Below are 22,756 nucleotides of genomic sequence, written 5' to 3' on the forward strand. Positions count from 1 at the left end.
AATAAAAGTGTTGTTTTATCAATGTTTATAAAAATTTCCTTGAAAAATCACAGGAAATGTTAATAAAAACAAAATACACAACGCATTGAACAGACATCCAAACATACTAAACATAAAACGCTAAAAAAAAATAAAATACACAACGCAATGAAACCAACAGACATCCAAACATACTAAACAAAATACGCAAAAAACAAAAATCAAATACACAACGCAATGAAACCAACAGACATCCAAACATACTAAACAAAATACGCAAAAAACAAAAACAAAATACACAACACAATGAAACCAACAGACATCCAAACATACTAAACAAAATACGCAAAAAAACAAAAACAAAATATACAACGCAATGAAAACAACAGACATCCAAACATACTAAACAAAAAACCAAAAAACAAGATACACAAGGCAATGAAACCAACAGACATCCAAACATATAAAACTGAATACAGCAAGAAACAAAAACAATGTACACAATGCAATGAAACACACAGCCATCCAAACATAGTAAACAAAATACCCAAAAAACAAAATACACAACGCAATAAAGCCAAGGGCTATCGCCCTTTCTTTTTGTGTAGTTTGTTGACAGCAGTTGCAATTGCAATCAAGTTGTTGCTTTGTCACTTGTCAAATTTAGTTCTCGCGTAATTTTCACACGGTTCGGACGTTCGGTAGAAGTTTCTTAGTAAATTATTAATTTCAGTGGAAAAAAATAAAGAAAATTTTTAATTTTTTGCAAAAAAATATAATAAAAGTGTTGTTTTATCAATGTGTATAAAAATTTCCATGAAAAATCACAGGAAATATTAATAAAAAGTGTTTAAAGTTATTAAAATTGCAGTCGGCCATTAATTCCTTTTCACCTTGCCATTCGTAGCGTTTATACAAAGTGTAAAAAAGTATTGGTGTTATTTTTGTTTGTTTTCTTTTTATGCAGATATAAAGTCGGCAATAAAAAATTTTAGTTTTTACTGATGTTAGTTTATAGCAAAAATGTGTAAAGTATTTTTAGGTGCCCTTTTTTATTAAGTGTTATGTTTTTATCACAATTGATGGAGAAAAAAGATTTAGGTAAATGTCTTAGCTTTTAACAAATGTTACTAACGAAATCTCCGGAAATATTAAAGAAAGTGTAGAGTTATTAGAATTTACGCCGGTGGTCGCTGTTATCTGAAAGTGTGCAATGTTTTTAGTGCAAAAAGCAGAGTTTAAAAATAAAGCTTTTTAAAATGTGTTGAAAAAGTTCTTCATATAAAAGTAAATATGAAATTCCTAAAAGTATCCTACGTTAATGTTATGAAAGTAGAGAAGAGGAAATGAAACGTATAATCTACAAATTGTCAACGGAAGCGGATGTGTGTTAAACAAGTAAGTATATTTCTTTTTGCCATGATTTTCCTTTAGAATTTTTAAACTGTTGTACATGTATTTTTGTAATATACTTATTTTAAAAATTGAAAACTTAAATATGTAATGAGATATTATTTGTAACTCTGAGATCTTTTGGTACTTTTTCGTTTTTCAAAAGATACTTTTTGAATTTTCTATAATATTGAACCTAGAAACATAAAATTAAACATTCAGAGTCCTGATTGAATGAAAATCAGTAGGAAAGGAATTTTGGTACTTTTTTATTCCTAAACTGGTACTTTTTGGTTTTTCTGCAATATTGAAACTAGAGATATATAATCAGACATGTAGGATCATGATGGTGTGAAAACCTATAAAAGGGAACTTTTTGGGTACTTTTTCGTTTTTCATAAGGTACTTTTTGGATTTTCTATAATATTGAACCTAGAAACATAAAATAGAATGAAAATCGGTGGGAAAGGAGTTTTGGTACTTTTTCGTTCTTAAACTGGTACTTTTTGGTTTTTCTGCAATATTGAACGTAGAAACATATAATTAGACATGTGGGATCATGATGGTGTGAAAACCTATAAATGGGGACTTTTTGGTACTTTTTCGTTCTTCAAAAGGTACTTTTTGAATAATCTATAATATTGAACCTAGAAACATAAAATTAAACATTCAGAGACCTGATTGAATGAAAATCAGTAGGAAAGGAGTTTTGGTACTTTTTCATTCTTAAACTGGTACTTTTTGGTTTTTCTGCAATATTGAAACTAGAAACATATAATCAGACATGTAAGATCATGATGGTGTGAAAACCTATAAAAGGGGACTTTTTGGGTACTTTTTCGTTTTTTTAAAGGTACTTTTTTGAATTTTCTATAATATTGAACCTAGAAACATAAAATTAAACATTCAGAGTCCTGATTGAATGAAAATCAGTAGGAAAGGAATTTTGGTACTTTTTCATTCTTAAACTGGTACTTTTTGGTTTTTCTGCAATATTGAAACTAGAAACATAAAATTAAACATGTTGAGCCTGGAGTAAGTGAGAATCTATAAATGGGACTTTCTAGAACTTTTTTGTTCCTCGAAAGCTACTTTTTGAATTTTGTATAATATTGAACCTAGAAACATGAAGTTAAGCATGCAGAGTTGGGTATAAGTGAGAACCTATAAAAGGGGACTTTTTTGTCCCTTTTCGGTACTTTTTACATTTTCTATAATATTGAACCTAGAAACATAAAATTAAACATTCAGAGTCCTGATTGAATGAAAATCAGTAGGAAAGATGTTTTGGTACTTTTTCGTTCTTAAACTGGTACTTTTTGGTTTTCTGCAATATTGAAACTAGAAACATATAATAAGAATAAGAATAAGAAATGTAGAATCCTGATAGTGTGAAACCCTACAAAAGGGTACTTTTTGGTACTTTTTCGTTTTTCAAAAGGTACTTTTTGTTTTTTCTTAATATTGAACTAGAAACATAAAATTAAACATTCAGAGTCCTGAGTGAATGAAAATCAGTAGGAAAGGAGTTTTGGTACTTTTACGCTCTTAAACTGGTACTTTTTGGGGTTTCTCCAATATTGCAACTAGAAACATATAATCAGACATGTAAGATCATGATGGCGTAAAAACCTATAAAAGGTGAGTTTTTGGTACTTTTTCGTTTGTCAAAAGGTATTTTTGGAATTTTCTATAATATTGAACCTAGAAACATAAAATTAAACACTCAGAGTCCTGATTGAATGAAAATCAGTAGGAAAGGAATTTTGGTACTTTTTCATTCTTAAACTGGTACTTTTTGGTTTTTTGCAATATTGAAACTAGAAACATATAATAAGACATGTAGAATCCTTATAGTGTGAAACCCTACAAAAGGGTACTTTTTGGTACTTTTTCGTTTTTCAAAAGGTACATTTGTTTTTTCTTAATATTGAATTTAGAAACATAAAATTAAACATTCAGAGTCCTGAGTGAATGAAAATCAGTAGTAAAGGAGTTTTGGTACTTTTACGTTCTTAAACTGGTACTTTTGGGGGTTTCTCCAATATTGAAACTAGAAACATATAATCAGACATGTAAGATCATGATGGCGTAAAAACCTATAAAAAAAAGGTACTTTTTGAATTTTCTATAATATTGAACCTAGAAACATAAAATGGAACATTCAGAGTTCTGATTGAATGAAAATCGGTGGGAAAGGAGTTTTGGTACGTTTTCGTTCTTAAACTGGTACTTTTTAGTTTTTCTGCAATATTGAAACTAGAGATATAATCAGACATGTAGGATCATGATGGTGTGAAAACCTATAAAAGGGGACTTTTTGGTACTTTTTCGTTTTTCATAAGGTACTTTTTGGAATTTTCTATAATATTGAACCTAGAAACATAAAATTAAACATTCACAGTGCTGATAGAATGAATTTGGTACTTTTTCGTTCTTAAACTGGTACTTTTTGGTTTTTCTGCAATATTGAACGTAGAAACATATAATGTAGGATCATGATGGTGTGAAAACCTATAAAAGGTGACTTTTTGGTACTTTTTCGTCTTTCATAAGGTACTTTTTGGAATTTTCTATAATATTGAACCTTGAAACATAAAATTAAACATTCAGAGTGCTTATTGAATGAAATTCAGTGGGAAAGGAGTTTTGGTACTTTTTTGTTCTTAAACTGGTACTTATGGGTTTTTCTTTCATTATTCAACCTAGTATGAAAATCTTTGAGAGTGAATTTTTTGATACTCTTTGTATTTAAACTCTTACCTGTTTTAAACTAAATCCATTAGTTATAAAATAAATACAAAAGTTTTTCCATTTGCATAACAAATTCAATTAAATTTCATTTTATTTCAGTTTTTGTTTTTTTGTTTGTATTTTACAATTTATTAAGCTAAAGTGTGAAAAAATGTTCGCTTTAATATTTATCTGGTTTAACTTTTTGTTTTTATACAAGTTGTTTGTATTATTTACGATTTTTTATATATTATTTTTTTATTAAAAATCAAAAATATTATGAATATTTTGAAAATCATAAATACACAAATATAAAAAAATGTTGGAATATTTATAAGATGAGAAAATTATTATAAAAATTAATGTATTATAAACTGCTTATTTTGTATAGAAGATGATTTTAAAGATTTTTTTTTTATTACATAAGATTTAAATTTTATTGTGCATTTTGTTTTGTTAAATTGGGATCTTTTGTATTTTAAGTACCTCTTGCAGTAGTTAATTATTAAATTTCAGGCATTTTTGTTTTTTTTTTTCATAAATACAGTAATCATTTAAACTTAGTTTAAATCTTTAATTAAATGTAAAAAAACAAAGTTTATTTTTTTTTTGCTATTTTAGAGATTTTTTATAATAGATTCATATAAAATCTTAATTTTTTTTGTAAAAAAGATTCAAACTTAACAATTTGATTTTGTGTTTTATTTTGTTTTTATTTATAAATAGATTTGAGTTTTTTTATTTTGGGAAATAAACAAAAATGTAAAAAGATATGAAATATTTTAAGGAGTTTTTAGTTTTTAGTTTTGAAGAGATTAAGGTAAATGGTATTTTCAGTTTTGCTGAAGGTACTAATTGGGTCTAAAGTATGTCTAGTAAGAAAAAAACATTGGTAGAACAAAAGGATTTTAAAAAGATTAGAAAAGACATTTATTAATGTAGAATATTGCTAATAGAAGTATGCGGCAGAGGCAGGTGTGTAGAAAAAGCAAATAATTGGGAATTATTCTTTTTTCAATTTACTCTAACATAGCCGGGGAAGTTGCTATATATTAGAGTCTTTGTTGGAAAACCCTGCTGAAAGTTTGAGAAAGCATTACCAATTAAAATTATAAATTTCAACGAATAAAAACTTTGGATATTCTAAAGCTCGTCTAATACTCAGGGGGCAGACTAATTAATTATTAAAGGAGACAAAATTAAGAATTCTATTATTTAGGGAATTGTAAAGCGTGTGAGTGCCAAAATATATATTTATGTTTGTCTGAGTAAAATGTCTGTTATACTGGCGTAGTTTTCATTTTTTTTTAATAATTTTTGTATTAGTTTTATTTTTGGTTTAACGATCTCAGTCTATTTTTTAAATATATTTTTTTATATAAGTATTTTATATCTGATTATTTGTTTATTTTTTTGTTTGTTTGTTTGTTTATTTTAAATTTAATTAATAAATCAATTGCTTATGTTAAAAGCTATTTGGATGGAAATATTTTTCTTTTTCTTTTACTTTTTTTTTGTATTTCACATAAATATTTATAGCAAAAAATACATTTATCATACAATACAAATCTGGAAAATGTTAATTAATTATTTAATCAAATATTATTTTTTTCTGGTGATAGACGTTTAAGCAGATTTTCATATGTAAACAAAAAAATATATGTTAAAAAGTGCAAAGGACGCTGAACTAACTAGTGTTTAGTTTGTTAATTTTACTATAACTTTTGAAATCTTCTTCTATTAGCCATATCCAGGTTGTAAACAAAATGAAAAAAACTAGTTAAACAAGTTAATAAGGTTAATTTTTTTGTTTGTAACTTAACTAAAGGTTAAGAGTTAATGTATATAAATAATTATGAAATACATAAGTATGTTTTAAACATAACTTTAATTATTAGTTACAATAAAAATATAACAAATGCTTTTAAAGTTTTAAATTTTGTTAATTTCTTTTTTTTGTTTTTGGTTTTAGTAGTAGTTTTTTCTTTTTAACATCACGTAGGCAAATTTGTACGTAGAGATTTGTTTTTCTTTTTTTGTAGATTTTCAGGTCGAAATATTTTTGAAAACTGAAAATAATAATTCATATTAAAGAGGATTATGAGGAGGATTTTATTAAACTTTGCTTAAAAGCAAATTGAAACAATTTAAAGCTTTCAAAAGCTTTTAAGAGTAGTTGAACTTTGAACAATAACTTTAAATGTGTTTTTGACTTCTAAAACACATGAGTGATGATTATATTATTTTATATAGAAGAATTTTGTTCAAAGGGAAGGAATAAAGAATAAAAGTACTTTTGGTAGAAGTTTTGTATAAGTTCCTCCTTGAAATCAAAATAAAAGTTTTTATATTTTTTATTTTGTTTTTGTAGGTATGAGAGACTCTTACGTATGTATTTATAAACAATGCAAATTAAATTAAGCAAAGTTATTTTGAATAAATGTTTTGTTTTTTTGTTTTGTTTTTATAATAAACTGGCGCCTTTACACACTAATTGTGGTAGAAATTACAATTTACTTAAGGTTTTTATTTTTATTTTTTTTGTTTTTGTTTTGGGAGAGTTGTGGTTTTTATTTTCTTTATATTTATAGAATGCATTTGCTTTTTTTATTATTTTTTTAATGATTAAAGACATTAAATTAATTGTTTACCTAAATGCTCTTAAATCAGAGCTTCGTTTTCATTTCTTATTTTTTTTTTTTGAAATTTTTTTGCTTTTGTTTTTTTTTTTTAATTATTATTAATTTTAATTAGCTAGACTTATAATTAAGGTAATTTACAATGTATAAAGCTAAAGTTTTTTTTAATATTATTTAGTTTTTATTTAGTTATTATTTATTTATTTTTTATTAATTTTATATTTATTATTATTATTTGTATTATTTAGTAAGGTTAATTAACAAAAAAGCCATTGCTGTTGATATTTAAAAAGTTGTTGTTGTTTTTTTTTTGTTATATTTTTATGAAATCGCGCATAATTTTACATAAAAAAAATATAATTTACATATTTTTGCTTTTTCCCTATATAATTAGAGTTTTTTTTTGGTAATTTTAATAAAGTTATTTTTTTTAGAGTTCTTTGAGGAGAAGAAAACAACTGTGAATTTCCTTGAGTTTAATTTTTTTTGGTTTTAATTTTTTTTATACTTTAACGTTAATTTTAATAATAAGTCTAAAGGCTTAATGGCATAGCAATTTTTTTTATAATAATTTTATATAATAAGTAAGTGACTTTTTACAATTTAAAAAAAAAAAAAAAAATTAAACAAAATTATTAAATAAAAAAACAAATTATTTGTTTTAATTATTATACACACTTAAAGCTCTTTATGGATTTTTATATATATATATATTTTTTTATTAAATTAATCAGTGAAATTCATAGCTATTTTATTAAATTTTTATTATTATTTTGTTTTTCTCTCTTTTGAAGTCAATTTAATTTTTTTTGTCTTATTGTAGAAATATAGAAGAAGAAGCAAAAATAATAACGCGACCTTTGTTTTATTATTATTATTATTTATTGTTGTTGTTATTATTTTTTATAATTTTTTATAATTTGTTATTATATTATTGTAGTATTTTATTAAATTTCCTAAATGGCAATGTTTTTGCATATTGTTCCTTTTTTTTTGTTTTGTGTTGTTGTTTTATTATTATTAGTTAATCAATTTTAATTTCAAAGGAACAATTTCCTTTTTTTTTATAAAATTTTTTATTATTTATATTTTATATAATTAATCTAAATTATGTATAAATTATTTATTTACGTTTTTTTTTTTGTTTTTTTTTGTTTCATCTCGCCCGCCCCTCGCTGTTAAGAGTGCACTCAAGTTTGTTCTTAATGTAAAAACTTAATTTTCTGTTGCATAGCAAACATTTCTTTTAGTTTTTGTTGGTATTTTTTTTATATATTGATTCAATTAAACGAAATCAGCTCAAATTAAAGTAAACAGATTGAAGCAGTTCTTTAATTATATATTTTTTTATTTTTATTTTGTAAGCTTTGAATTATTAGTTGAAATGTTACGAACCTTCTTGTACTTGTTTATGCACGTTTTGTAGAGGTTTGTTTTAATTTTCAGCGCAATAAAAATTAAATCAAGTGAAATTTTAAACAAAAAATTAAAAAGGGCTTTTAATTAGAAAGAAAGTTGGAGTTATTTAAAGTTATTATAGAGGAAAAAAATTTTAAAAGAAATCAATTTTGAATTGTTAATATAAAGTTTGAAAAGTTGCTCCAACTTGGGAAAAAATCAAAAACTTAAAAATGTATAAATTGATAGATAAGCCAAAAGCTTTTAACTAAAAATATAATAATAAATTAAAATATAATAATAATAATAATAAATCATAAAGAAAATTATTAAATTTTAATTACTAAAAATGCTAAAGCTCTGTAATTGATTTGAAATGGTTTAAAAGATCTAAACAAAAGAAGTATATAGTTGTTGTTAAAAAGCCAATTTTGTATATAATTTAATGTTTTTTTCTTATAGTTTTTTTATAATTTAAATAATTGAATACGGGTGCTCTTGAAATTATTAAATTAAATATTAATAAATTTGTATAAATTTGTCAATTCTTTAATTGTTTATGGAATTTATAAATTTATGTTTTTTTAATACAAATTATGTAATAATGTTAGTTGTGTATGTAGGTGTTGGTGTTTGTTGGTTTGTATTCGTATTGTGTAAGTGTGGGGGTACATTTTTAAACGTTGTTTTTGTTTATTTTTTTTTTTTTCTTCTTTAAGACGTGTGCAATTGAAACATAATATATAGTTTGCTCTTTAAACCATAAAATGTAAGCAACATAAAAATAAATAAAAAAAATTTAAAATTATACATAAATATATTATTAATTTTATTTTCAAAATACTAATGGATCTTTAACTAAAAGTTGCAAGGAGTTCTTCAGCCATTACTTTATTTAGTTTAATCTATTCTGATTATTTGTTATTTTTTGTTCTCTTGCAATGTTTAGCTTATGATTCACAAGTTATTTAACGTCAACTTAAGTATCAAACCTGCTGCCAAGAATTTCTTAGCTGAATTGTATTTGAAAATAGCTATAAATCCGAATTTTTTAAAATGAATTTTCTAGTTGTTTTATACTTAAGTTTACGTTCAAGTTTATTATATTATTATAACAAGGAGCGCGTTATGTTTTTATTTTAATTTCCGGTTTTCGTTTTTCTTGTGTTCTACCACTTTTCATTCTTAGTCGCCTTATTACTTGTTTGTTAAAGCAAATAATGTGTTGGTTTCTCTTTTTTTACTTTTTTTGTTGTAATATTTTATTTTAATTAGAAATTAGAAAAAAATTTATATTTAAAATTATAAAATTATATACGTCTAAATTTGTTGTTATTTTCTTTTAGATTTGTTGTTTACATACAAGTTCACTTTATATTATTTATTGTTTTTGTAATTGTTTTTTTGCTCTCTTTTGCCACTTTATTTCAATTAGAGTTTTTTTTCGGTTTGTTTTAAGTCCTTTGTTCTTTGTTCTCTAATTCGAGAACTCTGTATAAAGAGATTGTTCAACTTCACTGTTTTGTTGTTTTGAAAGTTTTTAGTTCTGCTTTGTTTTGTAAGTTTTTTGTCTTTGTTTTTTTTAAGTTTATATTTAATGTTTTTAATTTATGTTTAAAATTTTCAACATCACAACACGTCAGGTTTTTGTTAAATTTTTTATGTAACGTCTTTTTTTTTTTTGATCTTTTTTGGTTTGTTTTTGTTTTTTTTTTCTGTTTTCTGCGCCCCAACTCCAAGTTTTTTTTTCAGTGTATTTCAAAGTATGCAGTGAGAGTTATTGTTGTAATTGTTGTTTTGTGTATCATTAGGTTTTTTTTAGGTGGTGTGCTTTTAAAAGTGTTATTTTTAATTTTATTATTATAATTTTTATCAAATTTAATATTATTCTGTTGTAATTTATGTTTTCATTATTATCATTGTTATTTTTGTATTATTTTTATATATAAATTATTTTTGTTGTAATTATTATTATTATTATTATAACTTTAGCTGTGCTTTCATTGTTATATTTAAAATATTTTATTTATTATTATTTTTTTGTTTGTTTGGCAGTCGGCTTAAATTTATATAGTTTTATTATAATTTTTGTGTTTTGTTTAAAGCATATTTTAATATTTTTGTTTCTTTTTTTAATATTAATTCAGTATTTAATTATTTATTGTAGAAAAAAATCATAACTGTTGTTTTTTTTTTTATATAAAAAAAGAACCCGTTTACAATACAATTATCAGAGCTTGTAATTTAAATTGTTTTGTTGTGTTTTCTGTTTATTTTTTTTATTCAAATACTTATATATTTACATTGTAGTTAATTTAAAAATAATCATATAAACTAAATAAAAGAAATAAAAATTTATGTTTATTTAATAAAAAAGTTATAGAAAGAAAACTAGAAAAATTAAATTAAAATGAAAAAAAATATATTTTAAAATGTTGGAAATTTGTTAAACATATTTTTTTCTTCAATACAATATTTATGATTTTTGTGTTTGTTTGTTCTTGACTTCATTTATCATTTTTTACATTATAAATTTTTACATGTTGTTTTTGTTTATTGTTCTAAAATTAATAAATCTGCATTCGTTCCGTTCTTCCCACGTTCACTGATGTTTTAGTTTCCGTTTCATATTTTAGCATTTTTGTTTGTTGTTGTTATTGTATGTTTAACTCAAAAGAATTATTTGCGCATTTGTTTGTACGGTGTTGTTATTGTTGTTCATATTGTTGTTGTTGTGTGTGTACATTGTGATATTATTATTAGCAGAAAATTAACGCTTTAGTTCTCGCGTGCATCTTGGAGGGGGGGGCGAGGCCTGGCTCAGACATCTGCCGTTCTGGATGTTATGCTCGGCGATCTCGAGTGTATTACAACCTTGTGACCGTTTTTTGTAACAAAACCATCGCTTTCTACTAGCACTGCCGTCTGGCGGCCGTTACTGCCACCGCTGACGCAGCCCGGACTTAAGGGTCCCCCATTAGCACCAGCATCTTCGTGACCTCCTGCCTCGCCCGTTAGAAGCGCATCGGCACCTTCTCCACTACCACCGCCGTTACCGCTACCGCTGCCACCTTCCGCACCATCTTCAGCTTCTTCGCCGTCGGCAGCTTTAGCATCAGCTGGTTCGCCATACTTGTAGCGACGCCACGCCGTCTGTATCAGCCGGGCGCAGTACTCTTCACGTTGTCGCCACAGCGTCGACGATACCGGATCGTAACCTTCGGTGTCCGGTCGGGCAGCTATCTCTCCGATCTCCCCGGTCTCTTCTATAGGATTGCCTTTGCGTGCAAAGAAGTCTTTGGTCAGGGCATCCAGAATGTCAACGCAGTACATCATGTCGCCCCGACAGATGGGTATGTCCATCGATATTATTTTGTACTTGTTCGGTTTGTGAATCTGCAAAGGCGGCTCCAAAACGTCCAAGAATTCGGACAACTGATCGTGCCGAATGTACTGAGTACCCTCGGGATCGAATTGTTGCCAAATCTCATAGTACATGTCGTAATCGTCATCGGTGAGACCCTCCTGTACATCCTCCGTAGCCTGGCTATAGTTCTCGAGAATGACAGCAATGTACATATTAATAACTATCAAAAAGCTTATAACTAGATATGAGAGAAGAAACGTAATTCCGACGGTCGCTGAACCACAATTGCCCGGATAGCCTTTGTCGTTGTCGGGTTGTTTGCAATTTTCCTCATTGATAATGGCGTCTAAAACACCATCCCAACCGGCTGAGGTAGACATCTGTGTTTTTGTTAGGAATACAACATGATTGTTTTTGGTTTCAGGGATTGATATGCAATTTGTTTCATTTTATAATTTGATCAAATTTATTTTAAAGATCAAATTCAGTTGTATCGGGTAAAACCACAGATTATCAGTTTAGAAACGGTTGGGTTGGCATGGTAGGTAAGTTGAATACATGAATAGACAGGTGGTCGTTCGTTCATGTTTATATTTAGAGTTTTGTTTGATTGATTGATTGTTAGCAGTGAAAAAAGTTTGGTAGAAATTGGTAGAAATATTTGGAATTAGTTATTTATTTTATAGAGAAAAATATTTAATTGTTTTGTGGTTTTGATTAGTAGTAGTAGTACAAATATTAAACATAAAGTAAAACATTTCTTGGTTAACGAAACAATCACTATTAACTTATTAATTGATTGATTGGTTGGTTGATTGGGTTACTGAATAACTGATCGACTAATTTATAGATTGGTTGATTGATTATTAAAAAAGTATTAATGTATGTTGTATGTATTCTAGACTATGTAGAATAAAATTTGTTTTAGTTGTATTTAGTATTTGGTTAATTGTAGTGGTTTAATAATATAAACAAATTTAGCTAATTTTAAAAAGCAAATGGTCAACTGAACCATAAATTAAGAAACCTATAAGTACTTAGTATACGAGTATGTAAATCTAAAAATTACTAAACTCTAGTAGAAACTTTGTTTGCTTGTATTTTTTTTTTTAATTTTATTTTTTGTATGTTTTGTAGGGGGGGAGGCCAGTAAGCAAAGTAACGAAAAATAATATATAAAACTATAAACTATTTAATCTAAATATCTAGAAAATTGCTACAAAAGTTACCAAAGAAATAAAAACATAAAGAAAGAATGAAGGTTTACAAAAAAACCTCGAAAGCTCTTTCTCAAGATATTCCTAGAGAATACAAATACAAAATTATGACAAAATGATTTAAAAGCTTTCATACTGGAAAGCTTATATGAAAAGCTTTTGAAAGAAAAGTATTTATCCTACGAAAGCATTTGCTAATACTCAAATTATTGGTATTAAATTGATTGGTATTTGTACATTTGTTTGCAATGAAAGCCTTGTTGGTCTGTTTCTATTTCAGTAGACTTTTCCCAGTAAGCTTTTCAAAGAAAGCAAAGCCATAGTTTTGTGAAGTAAATTTCAGAAAAAAACAAGTGTTTTTTTAATAGCGTCATTTTTCATCTTTTTTCTTTTTAATGCTGTAAGCTGTTAAATGAGAAATTTTAACATTATTTAATTTGGTGATTGTTGAAAGAGCTGAATTAGATTTTTTCTTTGAGTAGAGCAGGAAGCTTAAATGAAATGAGTTGTAAAAAGCTCAAAATTAAAATCATAGAGTAAAGGGGCAGGTTAGTAGAATAGAATAGAAATAAAGAAATCAAAACGAGAACTAAACAATTCGGGTTCGTTAACAAATAAAAGTAAAAGCTTTAAATTTCTAAGGCAAAAGCATTTTAAAACTAATAAAACAAAAACTTTAATGTTTAAGTATTAATTAAATTAATATTATTAAACAACATAGCAAACATAATTTACAGATATGCAGGAATGCAATGAAGTATGTAGATATTAATCCTTCGGCGTTCACAGAATTGTGACATTGCTTTTGGATTTATCCGCAAAAGCGTTATTGGGGTTTAAATGTTATTGTTAACTCTCAGTTCCACCAGTTAGAGAGCTCTAAATTGACAGAACCGTGCAGCAAATGAAAAATTAAACTTGCTTCTTCATTTAGTAAAATTTTGCATCTGCTGCCAGAACAGAGTACAACAAGTAGTGAACGTTGAAGACTTAATATGCATAAAAGAGTAAATTAAAATCGAACAAACAGAAAATTGAACAGAAAATTGTAAGAGCAGCAAAAGCCTTTTTACAGGATTTAACTTAAATAGATTAGTTTTTAGATGAATGTATACAGATTTGGTTTAGTTAAGTAAAGATAAGGAACGCACTAATTTAGCTTTTACCAACAACTACCGCAGCTTGAATCAACACGTGATATTCCCTTTTCTCTATTTACTGTTCTTTTTATTATTTTTGTAATTGATATATTTTATTTTGTTGCTGTTGTTGGTTAAGAAGTTTGACACAGACAATGTATTTCTAGACAAACATAGATTCATCTCTTTCATATGCAAGGAAGAGGTAAATCACGATTGGAACGGTTAAACGACCAAACCTCAAAGCTCCTTCTTGTCAAAAGAAAAGAAAAAATATGCAACAAATGTCAAACTTTCTAAGAGAAACCCAAACAAATATTTAACTGCAAACAGGTAAAACAGTTATTGCATTTTTCGGAAATTCTAAGTTCGACAATAGCGATTGGTCGCTCTCTGATCGATCCAACTGTAATCTATCTCTATCTATCTAGTTAGATATACATACGCTTGAATGTGTGACAGTGATCGTATTTCTCTGTGTGTTTAGTAGTTGGGTAGTATGTGTGGGGGTTTATGTGTTTATAAGTGTGTGGGTATATGTGTGTATGTATGTGTGTGTGGAGGTGTTAGGGTGTGAATATTCATAATTCGTTTTTAAAATAGTATACCAAAGGGAATATCACCCAACGACAACAACAATAGACAACATTAACCGTTTGAGAATTGTGGTAGCTTACCTGAAAGAGCAATATCATACTTTGGCCAAATGTCTTAAAATTATACACGTCATTAATGCCACTCTTTTCTTTGACATGCATAAAGAAGGACATCCCAAAGATGGCAAAGATGAACATGACCAAAAACAGCAGTAGACAAATGTTGAATAAGGCAGGCAATGACATGGCTAACGCAAACAGTAGAGTTCTTATACCCTTCGCTCCCTTGACCAAACGCAGGACTCGACCCACTTTGGCCACTCTCACCACACGCAGCAATGTCGGTGACACAAAATACTTCTCAATGATGTCGCTGAGTACAAGACCTATTTATATTTTTTTGTATATTTATATTTATATGTGTGAAGAAATTGTAGTTACATAGAAAACCAAAAAAAAAGGAAAAAGAGAGAGGGGAGGAATTGAAAAATAAGGTACAAAGATAGATAACAGCATACAACTGATTGTTCAACAAAATCCATTTAATTTTTTTTTGTTAAAGGACAATTGACATATTTTGTTACACAGATTATACGATTATAAATGTTAATAACAAATGGTTAGTAATAATTGTAAACAAAAAACAAAAAATAATTTCATATATAATAATACATATTTAGTCAAAACTAATAACATAAAAACTTGTATAAATGAACATAAAATGAAAAACATTAACAACAACATGTAAAACATTTATAAATTTATATAATTGTTTAAGGCTGGGTTAGGCTGGGCTTTTCGCTTAGCTGGGCGTAGTAGAACAAAGCTAAAAACATCTGGTTGTTTAGCGGCTTTTAGGAGGAGCTTTTAAGAAAAGGCTCTCTGCTAATTTTTACTTTTTCTTTTCGCTTTGTTTAATAAAGAATAAAAACTATAAAATAAATTTTTAAATATTTATAATTACAACATCAAAATGAGGACATTTGGATATGTAGAAATACATTTAAATTTTACAAAATAGCGTTACATGGGTGGTACAGGAAATGAAAAATGTTAAAATACTTAATGGTGAATAATGGATAAAACATTTAGGCAAGAATTGTTTGAATGAAAGCTTCATTAGCAAGCTTTAGTTGGCAACAATTATTGCCTTTAAAGTAATGGCGATGTTAAGATTGAAAGTTTAGTTGGTTAGCTATTATTTTGTAAAAGAAAATGATATTTTTTTTGTTACGTTTTTGCGATAATTCGTAGCATATGGTTAGTAGCAAATATCTACCCAACATTATCACTTCTCACTTACTTGTGAACTTGTTTTTTTTTTTTCATTTTGTCAAAGCATAATTTTATTTTGTTTGTTAATATCGTAACATTATAATTTGGATACATTTTAGTTTGAATTTGTATTTGAAATTTGAAAGCTTTGCCAATGGAAAACCTCAATATTTTGTTCATTGGTTGATTTGAAAATGCTTTAAGACAATGATTTGAGTTAAAGGATTGATTTTATTTTGGATTTGCTAAAATGCATATGAGGTTCTCTAATAAGGATTAATAATTATTGCACTAATTGTTTAAGTATTGGACACTACTCCAACTAAGTTCTTTATTAAGGGAAGTGATAAGTTGAGTTTATTTATAAAGTTTAAAAGAGATAGAAAATTATTATTTTCCATGCAACCTCAACAAGGAATATTTATATAAATTATTAACATCATCATCTACTTTAATTAATTAATTTAAAATAATTATATATAATTATTTATTGTACTACATATAGTATGCGTATGTAAGTATAGATAATTTATCTACATAATTCTAATTGTTAATTTTATGGAAAATACTTTGATTCAATTTGTAGTCATATGACGAAAAAGATTTCATACTGCCCGTAGTCATCTGACTGCAAAAATCAATAGAATGATCTCTAATGATTTATGCTTCTACAGGAATATATAGTATGTATAAGTACATAGAGTCATGTCTATGTAAAGGTGTCTTTATACTATTTCTAACTAAAGATATGTATATATTAACTGTGTACATTAAATAGTACCAACCAATTGTTGTGAATTTTTTTTTTTTCAACTTATAAAGATGCTCAAAGGAAAAACAATTTAAATATATTTGCATTCCAATTATGTAAATGATTTCCGAAATAGTATTGTAGTTCAAATTTTTGTGTTCCAATAATTGAAAAAGACACCGTAACTACATTGAATGCAGAGACTACCAACTAGTTATGAATTAACTTTTTTTGGAATTAAAGAAATCAATTAATTTCTCTAAGAAATTATTTAAATTAAGAAAAAACTCATTGCCAATCGCTGTATAATTAACTAATTTTATTTAATTATTTAACTTCCTTGTTGAGGTTGTGTTTGTTCTCTTTTGTTTTGAAGCAAACATAAAAAGCTTTTTTTTAAATAATTAAAGCTTTTTTGTTTCAATTAATTACGTTACGTTAGATTTCATTCAATTTCAATTACTTATTAAATGTTAGAAATAAAAATAATAACAACAACATTAATAATTAAATATATTTAATAAATATATAAATATAAATTACGAAAAAAAGCATGCATTAACATAAAATGTACGAGTATAAGTTTAAATAAACGTTATTTTTATTTCTATTTTATAATTGTAGGTTAGTTTAAGTACTAAGTAATCTAAATGGTAGTTAGTACGTTGAATAACTACTAAATATGTATATAATTCCAATGCACTCGGTTTCTGATAAGATTTGCTACAAATGCTTGGTTAATTTCTGTTTTAGTTGAAATTTTTGTTTAAGTTTAAGTTTAAGAGAGTGTTTACTATTAAACTACGAGAGTTCATAGTAAAGTACATAATATCCATTGGCAGTATGGACCAAAACCATTAAAATGATTCACACTTTTGTTGGCATGATTTCATATGTTTTTAAGCATTTAAAAGAAGTTGAATAAGCAAAAGCTGTTCTTTTCTTTTTGTGTATTTCTCTATTTTTTTTTTTTGATACAAATGCAAACGTATTTCAAATTTAATGAACAATTATCAATTGTGAAACGTTTACAAATGCGTTAATATGTTAAGAGCTTCATGCCAAATCCAAAAGTTTACAGAGGCATGTAAGATAGTGCCCCCTTCTAAGGAGAGTTAAGCATAATCATACATATCTCTGACTGAATCGAACGTCGTTGATGAAAACATTGTACATTTGTTGTACTAATGTTTCACCGGATTAGCCATATACATCGTACATTTTCTATTGTTTTCAAAAGCACTGAAAGCTTTTTATCAATAGAGCATATAATTCCAGAGGGAGATAAAAAAGAGATGAACGCGATACTCATTGGTTTTTAGTTAGCGAGAAGACATTTTCAATTTTCGTGAGCTTTAGTAAGGCTTCTATTATATTATAGTGGTTGTATTAATATATTCGTCATTATGGATATCACTTGAAGATCAAAGTGATAATTTTTTTTGGTTTTATACCAAATAAGCTTTAAGCTAAAAAAGGCTTTTCCTAATAACTTTTTTTGTAATAGTGGTTTTAAGCTTTGGTGTTAAAAATTCTTTTTGTGGAACTTTTTTTTTTATAAGTCTTAACTTAATAACAAAATAAAATAAAACTTAAAAGCTTTTTAAGCTTGGCAAAATTATAAACTTTTTAATAACAAAAAAGAAGAACATTTATTTTAACATTGAAATTTAACAAGTAAAAGAAACATTTAAATTAAAGAAAAAAAAGTAATTCAAAGTTTAAAGAAACTTTTAATTTTTAACGTAGTAGTAATATTGAAGTAGAAGAAACTTGAGGAATTTGAAGAGCTTAAATTCGTAGCTATTAGGCGCAGTTTAAAGTTTAAAGCCAACAGCAGAAATTATTTTTGAAATAAAATAAAACTTTCTTTTCATTACGTAGATCTAGTTTGCTTTCAAAATGAAAACAAAAAGGAATTCGGTATGAAATGAAAGCTTTCTGCTGCTTTTGAATGTAGTAAAGCATATTTTAAGCCATCTTTTAAATTTAGCGTTAAACTTTGTTATTTTTTTTGTTTTCTTTTTTTCTTTTAAGAGTTGTCGTTTTATATTTGGTCAGAACTTTGTTAAGCCATTTATATTTGTTTTATTTTTTTTTAATTGTGCTTACGTATGTATTAAAACAGTGACATTCAATCTTATTTCTTGTGTGCAAATTCGTTTAAAACAAAGAAATGTTTTATAAAGCTAATGAAATTTAAGGCTGAAGCTTTTTATATATATTTTGTATCTCAAGTAGTTATAAAAACTACCCAGAAGTTGTGTTGAAAAATCAAATTTTTTTTCTTTATAATTGGAGTTGGAGATTAACTCGATTCACTAATAGATGTACTACAACAAATAATCTAGTTTTTGATTTTCTCTTAAGCTGTAAATGAAAAAATTATTTGCAAATTTTTCTAATTATACATTAGGATCATATTTTTCCTATAACATTCTTGATTTTAATACTTACTGTCCGAAATGCCAATAAACGAAATAATATATACACGATACTTTTGAAAAGCACGGCGTATACTAATTTTAATTAAATGATCATATTTTCTTAAGATATTTCGAAATATTTTTGAATATTTAGAATCTTAAAGCAAAAGCGTTTAATTTTTCTTAAAAATTAAAAAAACGAGATATGAAGCTTTGTGCAAGTATTAAGATGTTCAGATTGAATGTCACTGTTTAAATACTTGGATAAAAACAAACAGAAATTATTTTGCTTCCTTGTACACATAAACTTTAAAATGTGTGTGTGTTTTTTTTCATATTACATTTTGAAACTTTACACAACGAAGTAATTGACAGAAAGTAACTTTATTGATATTTAATGATCATTACCGGATTTAATTCGAATGAAATTTATAGAAATGATTCGTTAATTAAATTTTCTACTACACGAACATTAATGATTTCGATGAGATTTACTGTTAATAAATAGTATTAATAGTTTTATATAATTTTTACTTTACGATTATGGAATTTACGTTTTTAACTGGAATTTTTAGAAGCTCTAAAATCTATGTGTACAAAAGCTTTTAGGAGTTAAAGTTAACTTAAAAAAAGCTTATTATAATTGATTTTCAAATAAGGGAAGAAAAAGCTTATAATTTGGTTTATAAAATATTTATATTTGATTTATATAAATATATAAAATTTAAAATAAAGAACATCAAAAAATATACGAGATACTGTTAGATATAATATTTACAACATTAGATTATATGTATGATATATACGATATCTAGTATATTTTTTACAAAATTAAACTAAATAAATTAATACAAAAACAAATTATTATACAAATTAGACAGCAACATATAAAAGGGATTTAGGGAAAAGGGAATAAATATTTTTTTTTGTTAATATTAATGGCAACAATAATATAATAATTGTTTAAATATTGTTAAACTTAAAAAGGTAATAAATATTTATTGGGGAGGGGAAAATTATTAAGTATACTTAAGCACAACATTAAAGGTTGTTAATAACAACAACGTTTACAGCACAACACTTACATTAGGAAACCCAAGGCTGTACAGTGACATCAATGTTAAACTCGCCCCGGTCATAAAGTGAGGCGGTCGTAACCTGAAAAACACCGCAAGCCTTGGGCCAAAATACTAGGATATATATATATAGTATGTATTTACGATTATATACAGTTTAAAGTTGTAGTATTTTTGTCAAAGGGTTTTAGTTAGTTATTACTTTTTTTACACAAAAACAACACAAAGAATTTAACGGATTTTTTTTTTGCATTTTGGAGGCTTTTTTTGTTGACTTGGTTGCTCCGGGTAGCGGATCAAACAAGCCACTAACGTACGTTTGGTTACTTACCTAAGATGGATAAAATGACAACTACTACATCAAATAAATTCCATGGCTCTTTGAAATAGTGATATCGTAAAGCGAATATTTTTAATAGACATTCGCCACTGAAAATAACTACGAATACCGCATTGAGATAATCAAGGACAGCATTATATGTATCCGATGCATCGTAACGATCGAGTGTCATGGTAAACATGTTTAAACCAATAAACAACATAATGATAATATCGAATTTCTTATCAGTAACTATTTCAAATACTATTGCTTGTGGACGCCACTGTAAAAATAGAGAAAGATGTGGAAGAGAAGAGGGAAGAAAAAAAATCGTTTTATATTTATAATTTCAATAGCACAAAAAAAAAACATATTAGTTTTCACATTTCACATATATAATTGGTTTTCTTTTTTTTTTCTCTCTATAGTTGAAACTGTCATTTAACTGCGCTACAATAACGATTATAATAACGTTTACGTTAGCGTTTCGTTTGCATTGTTCAATCTGTATTTTCATCTGTGCCAATAAATAAAACTTCTAACTAGTTATAAGGTAAATTCTTAGAAAAAAAAATCATTTACGTTTTTTCGAAATTTTATTTCGAAAAGTGCCCCGTTTTGTAACCCAATATACAAATGATTTTGTTGCAGTTTATGCTTTTCCTTGGGTGGTCAAGTTTGTTTATGTGTGGCCAAATACACATGCATTATGAATACTTTGAAAAAATTATTATAATTTGAATGAAAGTATTAAATATAATTTGTATTGTATTTATAATAATTAGGTATTTACAAAAAGTGCTCTATTACAAAAAAAAAAAAGAGGAAAAAAGTTTAAAAAAATATCTTTTTCTTGCCGATTTTTGGGGGAAATATTTACAATATTTTCAGTTTCTTTTTGCAATTTTTAAATTTTATAGGAAAAAATATTTAAAATTTTAATTACAGTTCTATTTTGATTTTCTTTAACACTGAAAATATTATAATTATAAGAGAGAGTAATTAGTTGGGTTAGGTTTATTTTAAGGTGATTTAGTTATTAATAGTTTCTTAATGCAAAATTTTGGCATGCATTAACATGCTTGTCTAAGTTTATTTGAATTTATGTATTTTTTTATTTTAAATTGGAATTAAGAGAAATTCAAATACATTTGATTGTTTATTAATTGATTGATTTTTGGCCTTTTGATTTGTGTTTGAGTAAGGAGTACTTAGGAGATTAATAAGTAAATAAGAGTAAAACATGCCATTTTCATAGGTATATTAAGTAAATATTTATGTATTTAGTATATATATTAGTATATAATCATACATTGCATATACATACAAAGAAGGAAATTATACGAACAATGATTTGTTCGTTTTTTTTTTGTTTATAATTTATTTGTTTGACGTTGAAACATTTGAAAATCTTCAAATGGCAGACATAAAAATGTTTAATAACAGACAACCTTTTTTTGTATATGTGACATAAGAGAGAGATAGGGAGAGAAAGGACACAGTCAAAGCAATAGAAATCTATTAAGGTCCTTTTAAAGGACTTACTATTTTGAGAAAGTGTCAAATTTTGAAAAAAAAAATTATATAGTTTTTAATTAGTTTTTGAAATTGGCACAGATTTTAATGTTAGTTTTGTTTGTTTGTTTTTATCTAAATTATTAGTTTTTTTTTTGCTTAATATGATGTTTCTTTCATACGTTCGGTATGTCTAAATAATAAAAAGAACTTTTTAATATGTTAGTAAAAGTTGGTTTTCTTTTTTTAATTTCGGTTTCGATTTCGGGTTTCTTTACGTTTTCGTTTTCGATTTTTCGTTTCGTTTCGGTTAGTTTGTTTTGTTTTTATTTGTTTAGTTTTATTTCGAAGCCTTACCCTCGGTCTTGGAATGGCTTTTAATGGTTTTTTGGAGCCCATCTTTTTCATAGCATTATAGTACTTTTTCTGATCTTCTGTCATGAACATTTCTAATGATCCACCTGCTTTCTTCTTTTGTTCATTAAAATTATCAATGATAACACCAATGAACAGATTGAGTGTGAAAAATGATCCAAATATAATGAAGAATACGAAATATAAATACATGTAGATATTGGTTTCTCGTATCGGCTGCTTGTCCACCTGTGGGTGTTTTTGTTAGGTTTTATTGTATCGGATATTGATTGGTGTAAGTTTGATTTGATTTGATGTGATTGATGTGTATTTGGTTGGTTTGATTGGTTGGATATAGTGTGTTGTTGGTTCATACATAACATAGAGTGATTTGATTTGATTTGGTTTGGTTTGTTGGATTGGATTTTGGTTGGTGTAATTTGTTTTTTTATATATATAAATTAATAGTTTTCAAGACAAGTTAGATTTTTAAATTTATATATATATATTAAAGTTATCATAATCATAAAATAGGAAAAAAGGTAAAAAATAGAAAAACATAAATTAGTTAAATTCTTTA

At 26.3% G+C, this 22,756-nt stretch overlaps 2 protein-coding genes across 54 annotated transcripts in view; one reads left to right on the plus strand and one right to left on the minus strand.

Moving 5' to 3' along the window:
* Positions 1 to 456: 456 nt before the first annotated feature.
* The window catches only part of LOC119601906 (putative mediator of RNA polymerase II transcription subunit 26), a 123,668-nt gene continuing 101,368 nt past the window's right edge, over positions 457 to 22,756 (plus strand). The window contains exons 1-3 of one of the 10 annotated variants that reach the window (XM_037953195.1): positions 457 to 908; positions 1,013 to 1,080; positions 1,146 to 1,377. The gene's annotated coding sequence lies outside the window, so the exon portion shown is untranslated. Of the gene's footprint in view, positions 909 to 938; positions 1,378 to 22,756 lie in introns of those variants that run through there. The other 9 variants (XM_037953221.1, XM_037953210.1, XM_037953176.1 and 6 more) reach the window with 9 other exon arrangements.
* LOC119601692 (sodium channel protein para) overlaps positions 7,875 to 22,756 on the minus strand; it is a 66,999-nt gene continuing 52,117 nt past the window's right edge. For 41 of the 44 annotated variants that reach the window (XM_037952840.1, XM_037952822.1, XM_037952923.1 and 38 more), the window contains 4 exons: positions 22,180 to 22,425; positions 20,320 to 20,590; positions 14,542 to 14,846; positions 10,962 to 11,888 (listed from right to left, as the gene is read on the minus strand). In XM_037952840.1, coding sequence (XP_037808768.1) covers positions 10,962 to 11,888; positions 14,542 to 14,846; positions 20,320 to 20,590; positions 22,180 to 22,425 — 1,749 coding nt within the window. Of the gene's footprint in view, positions 11,889 to 14,541; positions 14,847 to 20,319; positions 20,591 to 22,179; positions 22,426 to 22,756 lie in introns of all 44 variants that reach the window. The other 3 variants (XM_037953133.1, XM_037953137.1, XM_037952873.1) reach the window with 1 other exon arrangement.

This window comes from Lucilia sericata, unplaced genomic scaffold (assembly GCF_015586225.1).
Source record: "Lucilia sericata isolate MDLA Ls3-8-SP2 unplaced genomic scaffold, ASM1558622v1 Contig000006F_arrow, whole genome shotgun sequence".
Taxonomy (NCBI): domain Eukaryota; kingdom Metazoa; phylum Arthropoda; class Insecta; order Diptera; family Calliphoridae; genus Lucilia; species Lucilia sericata.